Raw genomic sequence first — 19,907 nt, 5'->3', positions numbered from 1 at the left:
TCAGAGTTCCCCCCCTGAGCCCCCTCCTTTTTAATGTTTATGTCACCCCTCCGGTTTATCAGGCCGAGGAGCTGGGAGCTAAAACCTTTGCCTATGCAGATGATACTCAGCTCCTCTTTACTTGGAAGGACTCAGATATTTCCCCTACGAGAGCAAAAAACAGTTTTACAGCCATTTTAAATGGCTTGCAGCCGCTCAGTTAAAATGCAATGAGGACAAGTCTGAAATCCTCTTATTAGGATCTTCCCCCCTCAGTTTAGGGAAGCCCTTTGGCCGCCAGAATACCCTCTCCACAGTTACACGGGACAGGCAGTCAAAAACGTGGGCGTTTGGTTTGAGGAAAATCTCAGGTTCTCTACACAAGTAAAGACACTGGCCGGCCAATGCTTTGGCACATTGAAGTCTCTTAGGAAGTTTCTTCCCCTATTACCCAGGTCTGCTAAAAAGATGGTCACGCGTGCTCTGATCCTTAGCCGCCTCGACTATGCCAATGCACTTTATATTGGCCTTCCAGGATACCAGCTCAAGAAACTCCAGGCAATACAGAATGCTGCGGCCTGAGTTCTGATGGGTATCCCGGGCAGGTCTAGTGTAAAACATAGTCTGCAGGATCTGCACTGGCTTCCAGTGCTCCAAAGAGTCAAACTTAAGGCTCCCACGATGGCCAACTAGGCCCTTTATGGATTGGGCCCCTCTATCTGAGGAAGCAGTTTAGTTTCTACACTCCAAGTAGGCACCTGTGTTCTGCTTCACAGTGCCTAACTTCGATTCCTCTCTATCGGCGGGTAAGATTTGGAGATAACTCTCTCTATCCTTCAAAGCGGCAGTAGCTTGGAATTCTCTCCCCCTTGAACTGTGCAGTATTCACGACCCCTGCATGTTCAAGACAAGACTAAAAACCCTGCTGTTTACTTAATCGGTAATCTCCCCCAGTTCCTCACTGTTTTCAATACCGGTTTTTTGCTCCGGGACACTCATGAGTAGCTGCGCGGGTTATAAATCATAACAACATATGTCAGGCACCTGGTCGAAACTCCTCTAAAGAGCGTCCGCCAGTGAAGTCACTACCAGACCTGACCCTCAAGTGAGATGGTGTTTTTAAAGTAAGCAAAGATTTTCAGAAAAACCAAACTTCAAAGGACTGAGCTCAATACTACATGAGCTTCTTTCAGGAGCTCCAAATAATAACGGAGGTACCAACAAGTCAAACTAAGATAGGATACTGCTGGTGTTGGCTCCCTTAAAAGAGCAGTGTCACCTTTCAATTGCTGCATGAGCCAAGTTTTCTTAAATGTTTCCCTTTATAAAAAAAGATTTGTAAAATATATTTCTTGTCACTTCTTTATACAGTAGTAACTATTTCTAAGTTAGATTATTCAAGAGAAAATAAAATGTGGGCAATACAGCAAGCGGATAAACTGCCCAGAATTTCCATATTTGTTTTATTTTTATAACAGTAAAATTGACATATCCAAGGAAGAGAGTGCTCTGGAATTGGTACAGTGCTGGGGCTTTTCAAGTCGCTTATCCCTATGCTCTAAAGATAAACATAACACCCTCCTCGCATTCCCACAGAAGAAATCAATTATGGAGGCATAATGGTAGAGTCGATCGCTTTAACTGTTCAATCCAAGCGGATTTCGTCTTGTTATTAAGCAAAAAATAGCCAGCCGAAACATACATTTCAATATTGGAAACATGAATATTTGCCTTTGAAAAGGCACAGTTGCCACACAGGAACAGATATTCTATTTTCTATACTGAAAAAGTGTTTTTGGATCACACAAAAAGGCAGAACTGCCAAGGTGTTAAAAACAAGGACTCCATCATGAACAACTTATTAAATGCATTTACCTTTTCTCCTATAAACAAAAACTGGAATCATACTGGTTTGCAGAACATGGCTCATGTTTAACAAGCTCACAAACTTAAGTACACAAATAACTGCAATAAAGACACACACCAGTATTACGCATTAACGTCTTTACTGAATTCGTTAACAGCAAAGATGAAAGATACTTTTTTTATGAATAAAATGTTTTAAAAATGATGTCAACTACTTTTTCCAAAAGAAATCTGGACCAGAGATAATGACCGCCAACAATCAACGAGGAGCAAGGCAGTCCATAAATAACATTCTTTGCATTTTCTCCTCGTCTTGGACTGCTCGTTCAAAATACCACAATAACTTGAAAAGAAACACATATGACAAGAGTAGAATCTATTAAACTTCCGGAGGCACAATGCGTCTTCTCTCCGCTAACTGTCCGACTTAACAGGCGGTGATTAAGGTAGGGGGTCATTTAGCCTGGAATGAGAGAAAGAAAGTTAAGGGCAAGGATTAGGGCAAATGGAGAACACTTGTCTTTTGTGGTGATGACACAGATTGAAGCCTAGAAGCTCCTATTAAAAAAATTAAAAACATATCAATTACATGGTAAACATGAGGAATAAATTGGTAAAATGCCCTACACAGTAATTCCCAAAACAGTTTGCAACAAAAACTGACGTAGCTGTGTGTCAAGGTGAACTGATAATATAAGCTAAGTAAAGGTGAAAGAATATCAAAATTTGGAAAGTTTCTGGCCAAAGAGTCCCCTCTACAGAGGTGGTTTATTGTATTTACCCAAAGGCAACAGGTTCTAAACAATCAACTGAAGAAATACAAAAACTCAGTGTGAGGGATGTTTGCCTGAGTCTCCGAAACGGAAGGATGAGAGGCCTAAAAGTGTAGGCAAATATCCCTGACGTATTGCATCCATAGGCCATTGCCTTTGGATAGAGGGTGTTGGAACCTGGAGGCGAAGTTTGAGCATTTTGAATTGTCCACTGTGGCGAACAGATTTGTGGAAATCCCCATTGCTGAAAGTATGGTAGGAGAACTTGGGGATGAAGTTCCCACTTGTGTATTTGCTGCCTCTTTCTGCTTAGGAGGTCCGCAATCTGATGGTTTACTTCTGGAAGGTTCTCTGCCAGAAGAGGACTCCTGTGATGGATTGCTGCCCAGCTCCAAATGATCTGAGAGAGGTGTGACAGTTGGAGTGTGTGTGCGCGTGCCTCCACCCCACCCCACCCCCCCTCTTTTTGTATATACTACAGGTTGTCCATACGGACTAGGCCAATTTTGTCTATGAGATGAAACTGAAAAGCTTTCAGTGCTAGAAATACTGGTAGAAGCTCTGGATAGTTGATGTGGAGATGTTTGTGCCTGTTGTCCCAGAGACTCTGGATTGTGTAATCGTGGAGATTGGCATCCCAATCTGTGAGAGATGGGTCTGTTAGCACGATCTGTGGTTGATAATCGATGAAGGGCCACCATTTTGATAAATTGTGTGTTACACCACTGCAGAGAGCGATGGGTGCGGCTGTCTATCAACGCTATATCGTTTAATTGACCCTGTGACTGATTCCACTGATATGCTAAGCATTCTTGTAGAGGACGCATGTGCAGTGTTGGATGGGGCACTATTGCAATCCATGACACCATCATACCTAGCAGTTGCATGAAAGTTCTGGCTGGCAAGGTTTGGTTGGCTTGAAACTGTAGCAACAAAGTTTAGATGTTGTGAATTCTGGCTGCACTGGGAGAGGCTAGAGCTATGTAAGCGCTGAGAGTGGCTCCCAGATAAGACTATCTGTGAAGGCTGCAGGTGAGACTTTTGCGCAGTGACCGTGAAACCCAATTGGTGGCTTAGGTCCATCATGATCACAATGTGTTGCAGACATTTGGGATACATGCTGGCTTTGATGAGCCAGTCGTCTAGGTACCGGAAGACGCAAATTTGTTGTCTTCTAAGATGAGCTGCCACTACTGTGTGGCAGTGGGAAAAGACTCTGGGAGCAGTAGGTACTCTTGACTGGGAGTACTTTGAATTGGTAGTGTTTGCCTGCTATTACAAACCTGAGGTATTTGCGATAACCTGGATGAAGTGGAATGTGAAATCATGCACCTTTTAATTGTAGTGTAGACATAAAATCATCCTGCTGGAAAAGTGGAAGCACCTGTTGAAGAGTTACCAAATGGAAATGTTCTGACAGTATGTATTGGTTTAACATTCTGGGATCCAAGAATCAGTCTTAAGGAGCCATCCTTCTTGGGGATTAGAAAATAGAGAGAGTAAACCCCTGAACCCTGGAACTGTAATGGAATTGGTTCTATTGCACTCTTTAGTAAGAGCGATTGTACTTCTTGTTTGAGCAACTAAGTGGTCTGGCGACAGCTTGTGAGAGTGAGGTGTAATGTTTGGAGGGTTGGTGGTACGATCCAGGCAATAACCAAGTTGGATAAGTCAATTCACCCATTTGTTGGTTGTTCTGAATTGCCAAATGGGGGGGCGGGGGAACACTGGTGAAGTCTTCCCCAACAGGTGTTAAGTAACAGGGGTGGGGGGCTGGGGGAGAGGGGAGAGTGTGGGCAAGTCAATGCTTATTAGGGGAAGAGGTGTGGCGCCCTTACCCCTACCTTTGAAGTGGTTTCCTCTACATCCTCCTCTATAGAAACCTCTAAAGGAAGAGGATTGGATGTTGCCTTTGTAAGGGTAAGCATTTGGGTCTGAGGGTATGGTTTTAGACCCTGTCCAATAAAAGGAGTGGAGAAAGGAGCCTCTATTTGAAGGAGAATGGTGTGCTCCCATGGACTTTGTCACTTCAGTGTTCTTATTCATCTTTTAAAGAGCCAGATCGACCTTAGGACCAAAAAGACGTTCCTGTTATAAACTGTTGGACTTCGGGTGTAAACCTGGAAATCCTAAGCCATACATGCCTTCTAAGTAGAATACTGGCATTAACTTCTTTAGCTGCGGTGTCAGCAGCATCTAGAGCACACCTAATTGAAGAGTTTGAAATTAGATTGCCCTCTTGAACCAATTCTTGAGCTCTTGCCTTGCGAGAGATATTGGAGCAGTTGCTGAATTTCATCCCAGTGTGCCCTGTCATACCTAGCTAGTAAGCCCTGTGTATTCGCGATTTGCCGGTGATTGGCGGCTACACGTTTTCCTGAAGCATCTATGAGCTTAGTTTCTTTGCTGGGGGTGGTGCATCACCAGAAGCCTGAGAATCAGCTCTTTTGTGAGCATTGGACACTACCAAAGAGTCAAGAGGCAGCTGACCTTTGATAAAGACTGGGTCAGATGGCAAAGGTTTATATTTTGTATCGACTCTAGGAGACAAAATTTGTGCTTGACCTGTGAGTGGACCAGAGTTCTTAGAATAAAAAGTCCTCGTCTAATGACTCTTTATGTAACGCTACCCCATGGTACTCTGCTGCTCTAGCAATGAGTACTTGAAAAGCCATATTATTACATATTGTCATCAGGTGGGAATGGCTTTGCAGGGTAAAGGTCAGGTTCAGTGTTTAATGGAGGGGCAATGGTGTAATCATTCCATGGGTCTACAGGTAATTGAGCATCTTCCACAGCAATATCATCCTCAACCAGGCCGTGAAAGTGGAGATTCCATGTGTAGAAGATCTAAATGTGGGGAAGAGGGTAGAGGTGGAGGGGATGATGGGGCAAGATAAGCAGGGCTGGTAGCCATGTCCTCCTCCTTCAATGTTAAACCATGTCTAGGTCAGAAGGCTCAGAGAAGCAGTCTTGATTTCGGCATTAAAAGTTTGGGTGCAGAGATGGGTTTGCTTTTTTGAACTGAAGATTTCGGCTTCGAAGCATGCTTCTGTTTCGGCATGGAGGGTTTCGTCTCAGAACTTGGTTTGGTCTTGAAACTGGAAGGTTAAGGATCCAAAGAGGATTTGGGCCGACTCGGTATCGAAATGGAAGGCTTGACTAAGGTAATATGGATGGTGTTGAGTTTTGTGGGCGCATCATATTCCAGTGTCCAAGGACAGAGAATTGGAGAGAAATATTACTACATGATGAGCATTGTTTAAATAGTTAATAATGCTGTCTTTGGGTCTCCAATCCCTATTTTCTCCCTTCAGCTGCTGGTGAGCAGCTACGTTCCACTGGTGCTATTGCTTATAATTAGGCTATTCATAAATGCATAAAAGAAGTAATTGCGTATTGGCGTTTAAACTGAATTTACAGTCTTAGGACTAGCAGCTCAAAATAAAATTGTTTAAAAAAAAGGTGGCAAAAGGAAGGAAAACAAGTGGATTAAAATGTGCGCATACATTTGTTCTGTGAGACCAAGTATTCAGAAAATACACTGGGAATTTGGTTAAAATGATTACTCAATTGTACTGACTGGAACTTTTGCATAGTACTTGATATCCCAGATGAAACTGTAAAAGCACTGCAATTTCCATTGGTTGTAAGGTGTATGGTTACAATGGGTTTGGATCTAGTCATTCATGAGAGATTATGGCTGAGGAGTGTGTGGTTTGAAGACCTACTCTGTAGATGTGGCTTACTTAATCTGCACTTCATAAGCATAAGCGTTGCAGAAGATGAGGAGTTGTGGCTGTGCATACCTAATTTCCTAGCTGTAAGGGTCATTTTCGGTAACTAGTGTTATGGTGGTGGCAAGAGCATGGTCAGTCGTTTTGGACTGGAGGGGATTGTTGATAGTACTGATCTGGAAGGAGGGATAGTCATCAATAAGACTAAGCGTTGAATGTACAGATCTGGTTTTGCGGTACTTGATTAAGGACGGGTGGTTCAGCTACATGGATATCTCAGTGAGGTACATACTGCTTTAATGGGGATTCTTTTAGAAGCCAAAGAAGACAAAAGAAAGCAAGTGTAATAAGGGCCCATATTTGTAGGGTTATGAGCTGTCTTGCGGTCACATTTGAGTTCATTGCAATCCAAAGTATAAATCATGGTACTCGAAATAGAATTGATGGACTCAAGTTGGAAGAGCATGAGGACAATGGTAAGTTAGACCTTATGCGGGAACCTCGAGTAAAGGAACATTCAAAGCAGACAGTTGCTCAATGTGCATAATAAAACTAGCACCACCATAAAATCACCTTATTCACCAATAATGGACAAGATACCAAAATGATATTCGAAAGGATGCATACAAAATAGATTTGCTTCCATATTCACCAATAATGGACAAGATACTAAAACTATATTCAGAGGGCTGCCTAAAAAACAGATTTGCTTCTGTATCAGTGTTTTTCTGTTGTATAAAGAGGAGCAAACAAAATATTTTCTTTTACCACTTAATTTGCACTTACAATATATAGAAAGTAATTCTCTTATTGGAGCATTTAAACAAAACAAACAGTGGTACAGAAAATAAAACGACTTACCCCTTTGGTGCTTTGCTTTTTTTCAGAGCCCAGTGTTGCAGGGGACGACTTCTCTAAGGGCATGCAAACAAGGTCATCTTCATCAGACGAAACGTAAATGATGTCAGGATCGTCTTGCATCTTTTTAGAGGATAGTTTTGAGGACGGGCCACTGTCATGTTTTTTGTTTAATGCACTGCTAGACGGAGGCTGTTTCGCAGCATTGGATGCTTTTGGAGAGGGGGGCGCTTCACAAGCACAGTCTGAGTCGTCATCCGATTCATCAGCAACGTCGAGCTTTTCTGAGAGGGCGTTCCCAGGCTGATGGTTCTTCGACTGCATGCTATTGGTGCCATCATTCATTAACCTGTTATCGACTGCAGCCTTGGATGTGCTGTGAACCGAGGGCTCATGGCCATGATCGGATGCGGGTGGGGCTGTGTCAGCGTCAGCCTTCATTGCTGTATTGCCAGTGTCAGACTTTGCCGATGCTTTGCCAGCGTCAGACTTTGCCGATGCTTTGCCAGCGTCAGACTTTGCCGATGCTTTGCCAGCACCTGGATTTGACGCTGTATGCGCAGCAGCCTTCTGCGTTGTTTTGCCAGTGCTGGGCTTTGACAACTCTTTGCCAGCATCCGGCAGTGTTGCAGTGTCTGCCGCCGGCTTCGATGAGGTCTTGCTACTATCTAGCTTTGTCTGATTTTTGCCACTCTGGTTTTCAACGCTTTTTGATGTGCTGCCAGAACTTTTTGATAAACTGCTGCTAGTGGCAGGCTTCTTTGAAGAAGTACTGGAATCATTTTTTCCAGAGACGACAGTGCTGCTTTCTTTCCTTTTTGATGAGCTGCTAGACTCACGTTTATTTGAAAGCTCGCGAGCATGGCGACTCGACTCTGAAGGTTTTTTCCCTGATAAGAAAAGAAACAAAATCTAAAGATACGGAAAAACTGGATGTAGTTCAAGATGAAAAGAAATGCTCTCTGTTTTCGACACTGAAATCCCAAAATAAAAGTTATCCGCTCAATGCCATTCTTTAAAAATAAACACATTTGTTTATCTTCTTATTAAAATGTTCCCTTTCTGGTTCTTAACCCCTTCCGTGCTTCGAACGTCCAACGGTCGTCGCGCGCGCTACCTCGCTGGTGCTGCTCACGACCGTTGGACGTCCGAATCCCGTTAGCGCGATCGAACGTCCGCACTGGGGCGGAATGTTCGACGCGCTAAAGGGGTTAATCTGCATTTGACTCAACTTCTAGAAGTATTAATGTCAGTTTCCCCTAACAGATGAGAACCAAAAATTGCCATCAATCCTATCTTATGCCTGGCTCAATCTAATAAACGGAGATTGCAAATAATCTTTATTAACTTTGTACATACTCAAAAGCAGGAGGCACAGAGGCACCTGTATAAAATTAATGAAGGAAACTATACATTCACAAAAAGGAAAAATCATTCCTGTGGAAGAGAAAATGGTCTCATAGCTGCAGCAGCCGCAGGCACCACGCTCTTAATTCTATATGAAATAGAACCCCCAAACACAACAGTTTCATGGTCTTCCTAACTGGCAGTGGCTCTATTATCTTTCAGGGTGTCAGCAAGAGGGAAACCAAGTACATTCTCTATAAGCAAACACAGACATTTATGTTTAAGAATTAACAATCACAGGCAGATATGATACAATATTTCTTTTTAAGAAAGAAGTAAAAGCTATCCTCATGGCTAAATACACTTGAACTATTACTTGGGACTTTAAAATTATTATTTTTTTTTTTTAAACTCTGCGCCGATCTGTACTACTTGTTTGATCTCTTTGCTTATTCGTATTACTTGTTTTATCGACTTACCTGATTGTCTATGCTCCCTCTTATTTGATGTACCTACCCTACCACTCACTTATTACTTACAATTACGCTATGCCCAAATGCCTGTTATGCACTCTCCTGTTCTTACCCCTTGTCTTTGTAAAGCGCTCTGATATCTGCAAAGATCTTGTTCGCGCTATATAAAACTTTCAAAAAATAAAGGCACATATACGTACGTTTATAATTTTCAATCTCAGATCACACATTGACATTATTTCACTCAGACGTACAACTCTCATATCAACAAAACTAACAAGCAGTGAAGTGGGACAATTAATTACTGCTTGCTGATTTACCGATTGTTTCATTTTCATACCTACTTTTCCTGCGAATATATTCCCTGGCAAATATGTGTAAACCAGTACAACAAGCATTTGCAATGCAATAGGTCTCGCATTAGGAAAGTTTGAGCTATTGGTATTGTAAATGACAAATTTTTTATTTATGTGTTGGTTTAGTAAATAGCTAAATTAATAGCTTTGTCATTTACGTTCGCAAATGTGACACCTATAGCATTTGTAATGCAATATGTGTTGTATTTACGTGACTTAGATGTATTGATATTACAAACAATGGCTTTTAGTTTTTTAAAATATTTAATACTTAAATAAAAGTTATTGTAATTCATAATGGCAATAGCTTAAACTTTTGTAAATAACTTGTGAAGATTATGTTCAGTGTATTTTATTGCGACGAAAATACAAGAACAGAAGTGAAATATTAACATCTTTTTGTGATATTTGAAATAAAGCTTGAAACATTGAGAGAACATATTTGAACCAGTTGAATGGTTGCACAGATTGATGCTGTTGTGCCCCTGAGTGATGCTGTGGTGGTGCTGAGTGATGCTGTGGTGATGCGAAGAGTGAGTGCGATAGATAGATAGAGGGAGGGCGATAGATAGACAGAGGGAGGGATAGATAGATGAGGGAGGGCAATAGAGGGAGGGCGATAGAGAGAGAGCTTGATCGATAGATAGAGGGAGGGCAATAGATAGAGGGAGGGCAATAGATAGAGTGAGTGCGATAGATAGAGTGAGGGAGGGCGATAGATAAGAGGGGAGCAGTAAGGAGGGGACGCCCCAAACAATCAAGCCTAACTACTCACAACCTACTGTACGATTACAACACAGGCCAAAGGGCCGAGCTAGGTCTTTTTGCATTACATTGAGTGAGCAGTGTGTGAGTGTGTACGGTGAGCAGTGTGTGAGCATGCAGGGTGAGCAGTGTGTGAGCATGCAGGGTTAACAGTGTGTGAGTATGCAGGGTGAGCAGTGTGTGCGTGTGTGTGTGTGTGTGCAGGGTGAGCATTGTGAGAGTGTGCAGGGTGAACATTGTGAGAGTGTGCAGGGTGAACATTGTGAGAGTGTGCAGGGTGAACATTGTGAGAGTATGCAGGGTGAACAGTGTGTGAGTGTGCAGGGTGAACAGTGTGTGAGTGTGCAGGGTGAGCAGTGAGTGTGCAGGGTACGAAAACTCGAACTAAGTCCACCACACACACCTAAGACCAGACACACACCCACCACCACCCGCACCCACCACACACACCACACACCCCCACCACACACCCCCCACACACCCCCCCACCACACACCCCCCACACACACACCCACCACACACATGCACACGCACACCAACCACACACACACCCCCCCACCACACACACACCCCCCCACCACACACACACACCCCCCCACCACACACACACCCCCACCACACACCCCCCCCACCACACACCCCCCCACACACCCACCACACACACACACACACACCCACACCCACCACACACACACACACACACATCCACCACACACACACACATCCACCACACACACACACACATCTACCACACACACACACACATCCACCGCACACACATCCACCGCACACCCACCACCGCACACCCACCACCGCACACCCACCACCGCACACCCACCACCGCACACCCACCACCGCACACCCACCACCGCACACCCACCACCGCACACCCACCACCGCACACCCACCACCGCACACCCACCACCGCACACTCACCACCGCACACTCACCACCGCACACTCACCACCGCACACTCACCACCGCACACTCACCACCGCACACTCACCACCGCACACTCACCACCGCACACTCACCACCGCACACTCACCACCGCACACTCACCACCGCACACTCACCACCGCACACTCACCACCGCACACACCACCAGCCGTCAGTGCACGCTTTCACCGGGCACAAACACCACCAGCCGTCAGTGCACGCTTTCACCGGGCACAAACACCACCAGTCGTAAGTGCACACTTTCACCAGGCACAAACACCACCAGCCGTTAGTGCAGGCTTCCACCAGGCACACACCACCAGACATCAGTGCACGCTTTCACCAAACACACACACACCACCAGTCATCAGTGCACACTTTCACCAGGCACACACACACCGCCAGCCGTCAGTGAACACTTTCACCAGGCACACACACCACCAGCAGGCAGTGCACACTTCCACCAGGCACACACACCACCAGCCGTCAGAGCACAATTTCTAAAGGCACACACACCACCAGCCATCAGTGCACACATCAATTGTTAACGCATCCACAATTAACTATTGTAGCAATCGCAGTATGGCACACTTTACTTTTAAACATATTCATCTAAAGCGCAGCATGCCACCATTGCTACAATTCAAATCCAACTCGCATAATTCCACTACACACCACATGCATACACTCCATAACACATGGCGAAAAGACATTGCCATTTACAATGCCATTAACTCAAACTCAAATAAATCTGAGACCTATTGCATTTCCCATGCTTGCTTTAGGACTCATGCCCTGCATACATTGCACATGGAAACATCCTCAATAGACTGGGAAAGCTATAGTTTCAATTGAGCTCTTCTTTTAACTGCAGAGTACCAGGGCAACTGCGACAAAGGGTGCCCGGGTGCAGCTAGAGCAGGCTCACCAGTGTCGGACAGTCGGACGTTAGTGTTTCCTTGAGCCTGAGCGCAGCTCGAGATGGTGTCAGGTGTAAACCCTGGTTTAAAATCGGTCTTTTCGTAAATAAAGGCTTGTGACGAATGAAACGTATGTTAAGTGGGACGCAATGTTTGCAGAAGGGCAGAGCAGTAAAGGGAGTAGCAACGAGGGCTGATGACAAAATAAAACAGTGAGAGTTGAGGATTATCCAAGAAAAAAAATCAGTGACCTTGCAGGGATGCTAATATGCGACCTATAATTTCGAATGCACACGTTTATGCACGCGTGCGCACTGCGTCGTTCTAAATATATAGCAGCACCTTGGCATTACGAACACCTAGAGACATAATTAGTTCAGCGTCCTAGATACTCCACAATGATGTTACTCCGAACTTGGCCCCCTCCACCCCATGAGCCCACAAAAAATGGGCACCAGAAATTCAGAGCAGCGGACATTGTAGGTAGGTACCATGCTGGGTCACCGTACCCCAGTGCCCTTTATCGACGTCCTGTACTTCCTAGATCCTACATGAGCCCCACTTCCCACCCTCTGCTACATGGGCTGGAGGTGTTCAGCCGAGGTGACAAAACGTATAACACGTGTTAATCATTAGCGCCAGCTGCTAACTATGAAGTCTGGACACGGCCTGAACGAGGGATTAATGAGAGGTGGTGTTAATGATCACCGGAGTTGAGGTGGAGGGTTACACTGTGCTACTAGGTGATTCCTTCCTGGAGGGGAGTTGTAGCGAGACTTTCCTGTGAAGAGGAATTTCCCCAACGGCTTCCTGCTATAGAGGGGCCTCCTCTTGAACACAGCACAGCCACCTACCTGCGAGGCAGCATGGGAGCGGCCATGCTGAGACCAGTGCCTGCCAGCCTAACATCACCGGTTCGAACTCTCTGAGCCTCGAACCTCTTCTAAGGTCGCATTGCCAAGAACATGTATTAATTGAACATCTTCCGGCTGCGGAGGAAGACAAAGTTCCTTGCGAAATTAGGTTTCACCACTGGCCCAAATTCCCACCGGCACCTGTCGGGCAGACGTCAGGCCTTCCATCGGCTCTCGCCGACCTTCAACGAGAGAACGGCTTCCCTCAGAGCTGCGGACTCTGAATGGGGCTTTGGGGGCGGTGAAAGCCCTTCTGTAGGTTCTCAGAGAGGGAGCTTCACCGAGCAAGACTCAGACCTCAGACGTCCGTCAGTGAGGAGTCATGCAACCCATGATCTTGTCAGACGAGCCCCAAACCTCAGATGTGTAACACCGAGGACACATCCTAAGCAGACAGCATCCTAAGGGACTCGCCGAGCCTCGTCGAGCAAGTATCACACCGCAGAGTCTCATTACTGAGGGTTATTCCAACCTGGAGCAACCAGGTAGATGTCAAGCCTCAGCCAGACTCTGTGCGCCTCATTACCCAACCCCAATATCAGAGCTGCAACGGTGAATCCATCCGCACAGGTACCTACTAGCTAGAAGGCTTCTGTTTTGTGTACTTTCATTGAGGTTTGTGGAAACAGCATCGCCAGTGACATCTCATCGCAGAGACCAAACCCCTGTAAGGAACTACAAGGAAAACCTCACTCCTCCATGGGCTTTTGTTGACTCATGTGTATTCTACGTTCTTTCTCTAACCCCCATTACAGAGGTCAACATTCCAGGAGGGCCCCCAGCCAGACGTTCTCTGTCCCTTCCTTCTCCCTGGTCCAGTGGTGATGAGGTGACGCCAATAATTTGATGATAGTTCCTAGCCTTCATCACCCAACAGTGTGAATAAATAATAATTCATATTTGTAAAGCGGGAGCATATCAACCATTAAGGGTGTCAAGGCGCTGGGGGCCGTCGAGCAGATTAAGTGAGCGGTTGCCTAGAGTCACATCGTGCTGAGCTGCCGCCGTCGCCTGGGACCGAACCGCGAGTCAGCCGCTCTGATCGCTGCGCCACACCTCTCCCTGGCTTAACCTCTTCGCCGCTAATGACAAGGGTAACTCGTCATGGACTTTCCATTGATTTCAATGGAAAGTAAATGAGAAAGAAGAGTAATGCCTTAGCAGTAAAGGGGTTAAAATATACATTGTCATCCAAATAGGAGTGATCAGGTTGTCCTTAGACCATTTTTTGAGCTGTGGCACAGGTACCACCCTTTCACACGAGATGTTGCGATCACCGCACCCTCTCAGCTGTAGGTGACCAGTATCTGACCCAGCTCTACGTCAAAGCTGTGACCACAGGACTACTTTCTCCCGAGCCTACTGGACAGAATCAGCCTCAGGCTCGTTCCCTCGAGACGTGTGATCTTGCCCAGCATTCAGGGCCGTGATCAAGCCATGGTGACGGCCTCTGTGGTATTTGGCCTGGCATTGGCTCCCATGGGTTGGGTCCTGCTCCTGGCAGCCACGGTGACCCCCTCAGTGGCGAGAACTGCCCCAGAGGCCAGACCATCCATGGGATACTGCGTTCTTTGACGGCCTGTGGGAGAGCTGCACGGAGACCAGCAGCGCGGGGACGAGGCAGCGCTGAGGGGTGCTCAGCCAATGGCGTGCTAACAGGGCGGAGCTTCGGAGTCGGCCAAAGGGCAGGGGCTACGAATCATGCGCAGCCGCAGTCCTGCCCCGTCCGTGCACCGCAGCCGCCGCTCCCGCAGCAGAAAGTTAGCAGGCTGGAAGTTGTAGCCCACGCCCGCCCACCCATCGGGAGCCGAGGACCCGGCGCTCCAGAAATGACTGTCCCCAACAGCAGCGGTGAGGAGCGGCTATCGGAAGCAGGTGAGAGGGAGGCCCCGCGGGGGCCGGTGCAGGAGCGGACTCCCATAGATGCAGACTCCAACCTCCCTCCGCGTGTGTGTGTGTGTGTATATATGCCTGCGCGTGTGTCTGTGTACCTGTGTGTGTCTGCGCGTGTGTCTGTGTACCTGTGTGTGTCTGCGCGCGCGCGTGTGTGTGTGTGTGTGTGTGAATGCCTGCGCGTGTGCCTGCGCGTGTGTCTGTGTGTGTGTGTGTGTCTGTGTGTGTGCATGCATGTGTGGCTGTGTGTGTGTGTGTGTCTGTGTGTGTGCATGCATGTGTGGCTGTGTATGCGCGCGAGATTTTGAGAAGCTGACTTGCAGTGAATGTTGAACAGGAGATGCGCACGGCGCCGGGCTGGGCGTGCACGCGCCCATGAGGTGAAATCGCCTAGGGAAAGCGCGTGCCCATCCCCTGTCCAACATTCCCGGCAAGTCGGCAACAATAGGTCTTTCGCTAGACGGGAGACCTAAAAAGGATCATGCATGTGTGGGTGTACTACTGTTATTCTGAACCCCTCACTTACAGTATACCCTTAGTGGAATGCAGTTGGCCACATAGATAAGATAGCATTAACAGTCACCTCGATAGCATAAACCTCGACTGTGCAAAAAACGTTTAGGACCATTATTTTCCATCTGTTCTTGCAGCTACCTAGAAACTGTTTTATTTCAACAAATAACCTTGGAACCCCCCTTTCTTCTGATCCTAGCTAACAATACATAACTGGAACTAGTGGGTCATCCAAACTCTACCCTTCCTTCGCACCTAAGCTCAATGGATAATAAGGGGAGGGAGACAGAGAGACAGAGACACAGAGAGACACACAGAGAGAAAGAGAGAGAGAGAGAGACAGAGAGAGAGACAGAGACAGAGAGAGAAAAAGAGAGAGTGAGACAGAGAGTGAGACAGAGAGACAGAGATCGAGATATATACATGTGATCAAGGCTCGAATGAGCAGAAACGTTATGGCGACAGCACTTGAATAAATCTGCATCTTACTACTTAGTGGTCCGTGTCTGTTCTTGCCCCACGTCTGCGGAAGTATCAGCGTGTGGGGAACGGATATATATATATCCAAAACTTGTTGCCACAACAACTTGAAGGAGCCCACACAGGAGGAATGTTGCACAAAATTTAATGAAAGCTTGCTGCTGGGAGAAACAAGGGAGCACAGCAAAAAGTCTTTTTAAATCCGGCCTGACGCGTTTCATGACTTGATCACTTCTTCAGAGGCTTCGGAAAATGCTGGCGTGCACAAACGTTTGGCGGGGCACTCTTTTATCAGTTCAAATACCTGCACAAGTGGGTGTGGCCGTTCGCACGGCATTCCGGTATTTGTAGTGTCTCCGCTCCTGCTCCCGTGAGCTGTTGTGTCACGCTGCATCAAATAAACCACAATGTTCCCAAGTGGGGGGCTGTACGATCTTGCTTCATCCAGCAGACTCATTCCCGCTTTCATTGGCCGCTCCCGTGAAAACCACGGCAGCGCAGGTATGCGATGCCTCGGGTCTGTGCTCGCAGCAGGGTTCCTTACACGACCGTGGGCTGGCCGTTACACATCCAAAACTTGTTGCCACAACAACTTGAAGGAGCCCACACAGGAGGAATGTTGCACAAGGTTTTAATCCCTGCTCACCTTCAAAGACTACAAGGACCAGAGTTCCAGCGAGCTCACCTATGCTAAACCACACCCACTCAGGGTGTCAAAGTTCAAATAAATCAAGTTTGAATTCTGAAGGTGTTTCTTTGCCCGATTGTGTGGCTGTTCTGGCCCCGAAACGCGTCGGACTCTAGCCAATTTCTTGGGAAGTGGCTGTGGAATTTACTCGGGAGCTGCATCGACCCGGAGGGCGGGGGAGTGTCGTGGTGAGCCTTTCCAAAGCGCGAAGGCGTGTTGCTTCTATATATATATATATATATATTTTCATTCCGTTTTCCCTTTTCAGATAGTTGATTCCTCATGCACTCTCGTGTTCTTCAAAACAAGTGGAGGGGAAAGAGAAGCTAGAGCAAGGAATTATTTTTTAGACGAAATGAAACTAGCATTCAACCAAAAGGCTTTGGAAAAAACAATGGGCCCTTCGAGAAGTCAGAATCAAAGAGGAAGAGGGAGAGGAAAAGGACGGGGAAGCACGCCTCAAAACAAACCAGAAGAGGCAAGCGAAAGTACGGCACAACCTTCTGGCGCAAACCGCGTAGGAACCATGACACGCAACATGAGAAAGAAATGGAACTACTAAATGAAGATCAAAATATAACATCTGATGACCAAGAACTACAAGTAATTAACCTATCCTCAAAAAACCTCAATGACTTGGAGCTCAATTTACTCAAACGGGGCATGAACTTCTGCCCAACAAGTGGAATGAACTTGGCAGAGACACGTATAGACCTCTACAAGTTCGTCAGAAAGATAAAATTAGCAAAATTGTTCATTGACAAACCTAACATGGCCAATTATAGAAGAAACATACCTCAACCAACAATGGGAATACCGATACAAGATGCTGAACATTTTGTAAATCTTATGGAACTAAGTCAGGATCCACAACAAAGTGGTGGAGAAGTACAAGCGTACTGTGTACAATTAGGAGCAGGAATCTCCAAAATGAAACCACAATCCAAATTCTATCCACAGCTCCCACCTGGAAATAAAATAGACTTTTTTCATGAATGTGTAGTAAAGGATCTTTATAAACTTAAAGTACCATATAAAAAAGCCAACCTAACAAAAGAAAAGCGCCAAGCGCTAAACAAACTCAGAAAAGATGATACCATCGAAATTAAAATGGCAGATAAAGGTGGAAATGTGATCGTTCTGGACAAGGAGGCATATATGCAAGAAGCGCATTCTCACCTTCGAAACAAGGAATATTATGAAAAATTGAAAGTGAATCCCTTGCCAAAGCTAAAAGAAGAACTAGACCTGAAACTAGATAATTGGTTCAAACGAAATCTAATCGACAGTGATGAATATAAATATCTTCAAACGCCACAGCCAAAAATGGCCACTATATACTTTTTGCCCAAAATCAATAAGCACCCCACCAGACCACCAGGGAGACCGATAATCTCAGCCAAAGGAGCCCTATTAGAACCTATTGCAAATTATCTTGATGTTTTTTTGCTACCATATGAGAAGGGGTTAACATCATACATAAAAGACACTGGGGACTTGCTGAGAAGATTGCAAGATACCCCATGGCAATCCTCCTACAAGCTAATCACGATGGATGTCATATCACTGTATTCGAATATTCAAAATAAAATTGGTTTGGAAGCATGTAAGTCCTTCCTAATGGACAGAAATATTCAATTTGCAGATCACAATGATATGCTTCTAGAAATTATTTCAATGTGTCTGGAGCAAAACATATGCATGTTTGGGCAAGAGATCTATAGGCAATCCAAAGGCACAGCGATGGGCTTTTCTTTTAGCCCCTCGTATGCATGCCTGACAATGGGGCAATGGGAGAAAACTTGGGCATGGAGATTTGAAAATGATGAGGCAGTATCAAAAACCGTGGCATGGCTAAGATATATAGACAATTTATTGTTGATTTGGGATGGAACAAATCAAGAATTTGAGGCTTTTTTTGAAATTCTTAAAAACTCAGATTTCGATCTTAAATTCACATATGCAATTAGCGAGTCAAGAGTGATTTTCCTGGATACGGAAATCTTTATTGAAAATAATGCAATACAGACAACATTGCATCGCAAGAGTACCGCAACAAACGCGGTCCTACAAGCTCAAAGCTTCCATCAATCCAGCTTAATTCAAAATATTCCATACGGAGAATTTCTACGAATAAAGAGAATTTGCTACAAAGAGGAAGTCTGGAATATGAACAAAAAATTAGCCAGCAAAAGATTTGAGAAACGCAAATATAATCCTGCAAGTATTCAAATGGCTCTAAATCGCTCCTCCAGCGTCAAAAACTGATCTACTCAAAGAAAAACAAGCATCCAACCCGGATGATCAAAAGATTCGATTCATTACTACTCACTCCACGGCCAACCAATCAATAATCAAAATCCTCAAGAAAAATTGGCACATTCTACATATGGATACAAAAATTGCAGAAATTGTGGGGGATCATCCCAATGTGACTTATCGGAGAGCTAAGAACCTAAAAGACAAATTAATTTACATTCACTTTCAAGAGAAGAAAAAACCTGAAGCATGGTACAAACCCAAGGGATTTTATAAATGCTCTGGATGTAAAGTTTGCTGCATTGGCAAAAATATCAAAGAACTTGACATGGCGAATAAAAAAATATGGAAAATTGATCAATTAATCAACTGTAAAACCCTATTTGTCATTTATGTTTTAGAATGTCCGTGCTCTTTGAAGTACATTGGAAGCACCAAAAAGGAACTAAAACTGCGTATCCTGGAGCATGTCCGGGCCACTATCAATTCAGATCGCAGCAACGCAATGGCCAAACATATGGAAAAAGAACACAATGGCAACTGGAAAGAACAAAAATTCTATGGAATTGAGAGTGTTGGGCCAAATCAAAGAGGGGGTGATCGTGAAAAAATAATGAGACAGAAAGAATCGAAACACATGAGTTTTCGAACCTTGAGCCCGTACGGGCACAACCAGGGCAAAGAACTACATTGCCATCTTTAAACAACCTAATTACTGACCAATGAACAGTGATGAGTAACAATGCTACCTCTCTTGAATAAGATTTTAACCTGCACTGTTATGTTATGTTACAAATTTCACTTCATGTTTAGTTTTTCACACTGAAGGACATGTAAATTGTTTATGCCATGAATGAAGATTTATACATTGAATCAGAAATGGAGGATAAATTGATTAACATTGATACCCAAAGGTGTATCTTAAAAGCCCACCAGAGGGCTCGAATGTGAAACAGACAAAAAAGTTGAGAAATATGGGCACCAGTAGGATGCCGAATTTGGATTAGAATGTATTAGAATGTATGTGTATATGCCCACTGAGGGCTTTATTTATTCTCAGCACATTGAAAAATATTTCATTTTGGGTAAAATACCGATGTGGCTCAATATCATTACCCAAATGACGATAGTATACTATGACTGGCGA

At 45.1% G+C, this 19,907-nt stretch overlaps 1 protein-coding gene across 2 annotated transcripts in view; it reads right to left on the bottom strand.

Annotated features, from left to right (window-relative positions):
* Window positions 1-1,968: 1,968 nt before the first annotated feature.
* LOC147725998 (uncharacterized) overlaps window positions 1,969-19,907 on the bottom strand; it is a 162,212-nt gene continuing 144,273 nt past the window's right edge. For both annotated transcript variants that reach the window (XM_086960112.1, XM_086960113.1), the window contains exons 9-10: window positions 7,217-8,103; window positions 1,969-2,308 (exon numbers count right to left, since the gene is read on the bottom strand). In XM_086960112.1, the coding sequence (XP_086816238.1) occupies window positions 2,300-2,308; window positions 7,217-8,103 (896 nt within the window). In that variant the 3' untranslated portion in view covers window positions 1,969-2,299. The remainder of the gene's footprint in view (window positions 2,309-7,216; window positions 8,104-19,907) is intronic.

This window comes from Lissotriton vulgaris, chromosome 3_1 (genome assembly GCF_964263255.1).
Source record: "Lissotriton vulgaris chromosome 3_1, aLisVul1.2, whole genome shotgun sequence".
Classification (NCBI taxonomy): Eukaryota; Metazoa; Chordata; class Amphibia; order Caudata; family Salamandridae; genus Lissotriton; species Lissotriton vulgaris.
This window is presented reverse-complemented; position numbering and strand designations above follow the sequence as displayed.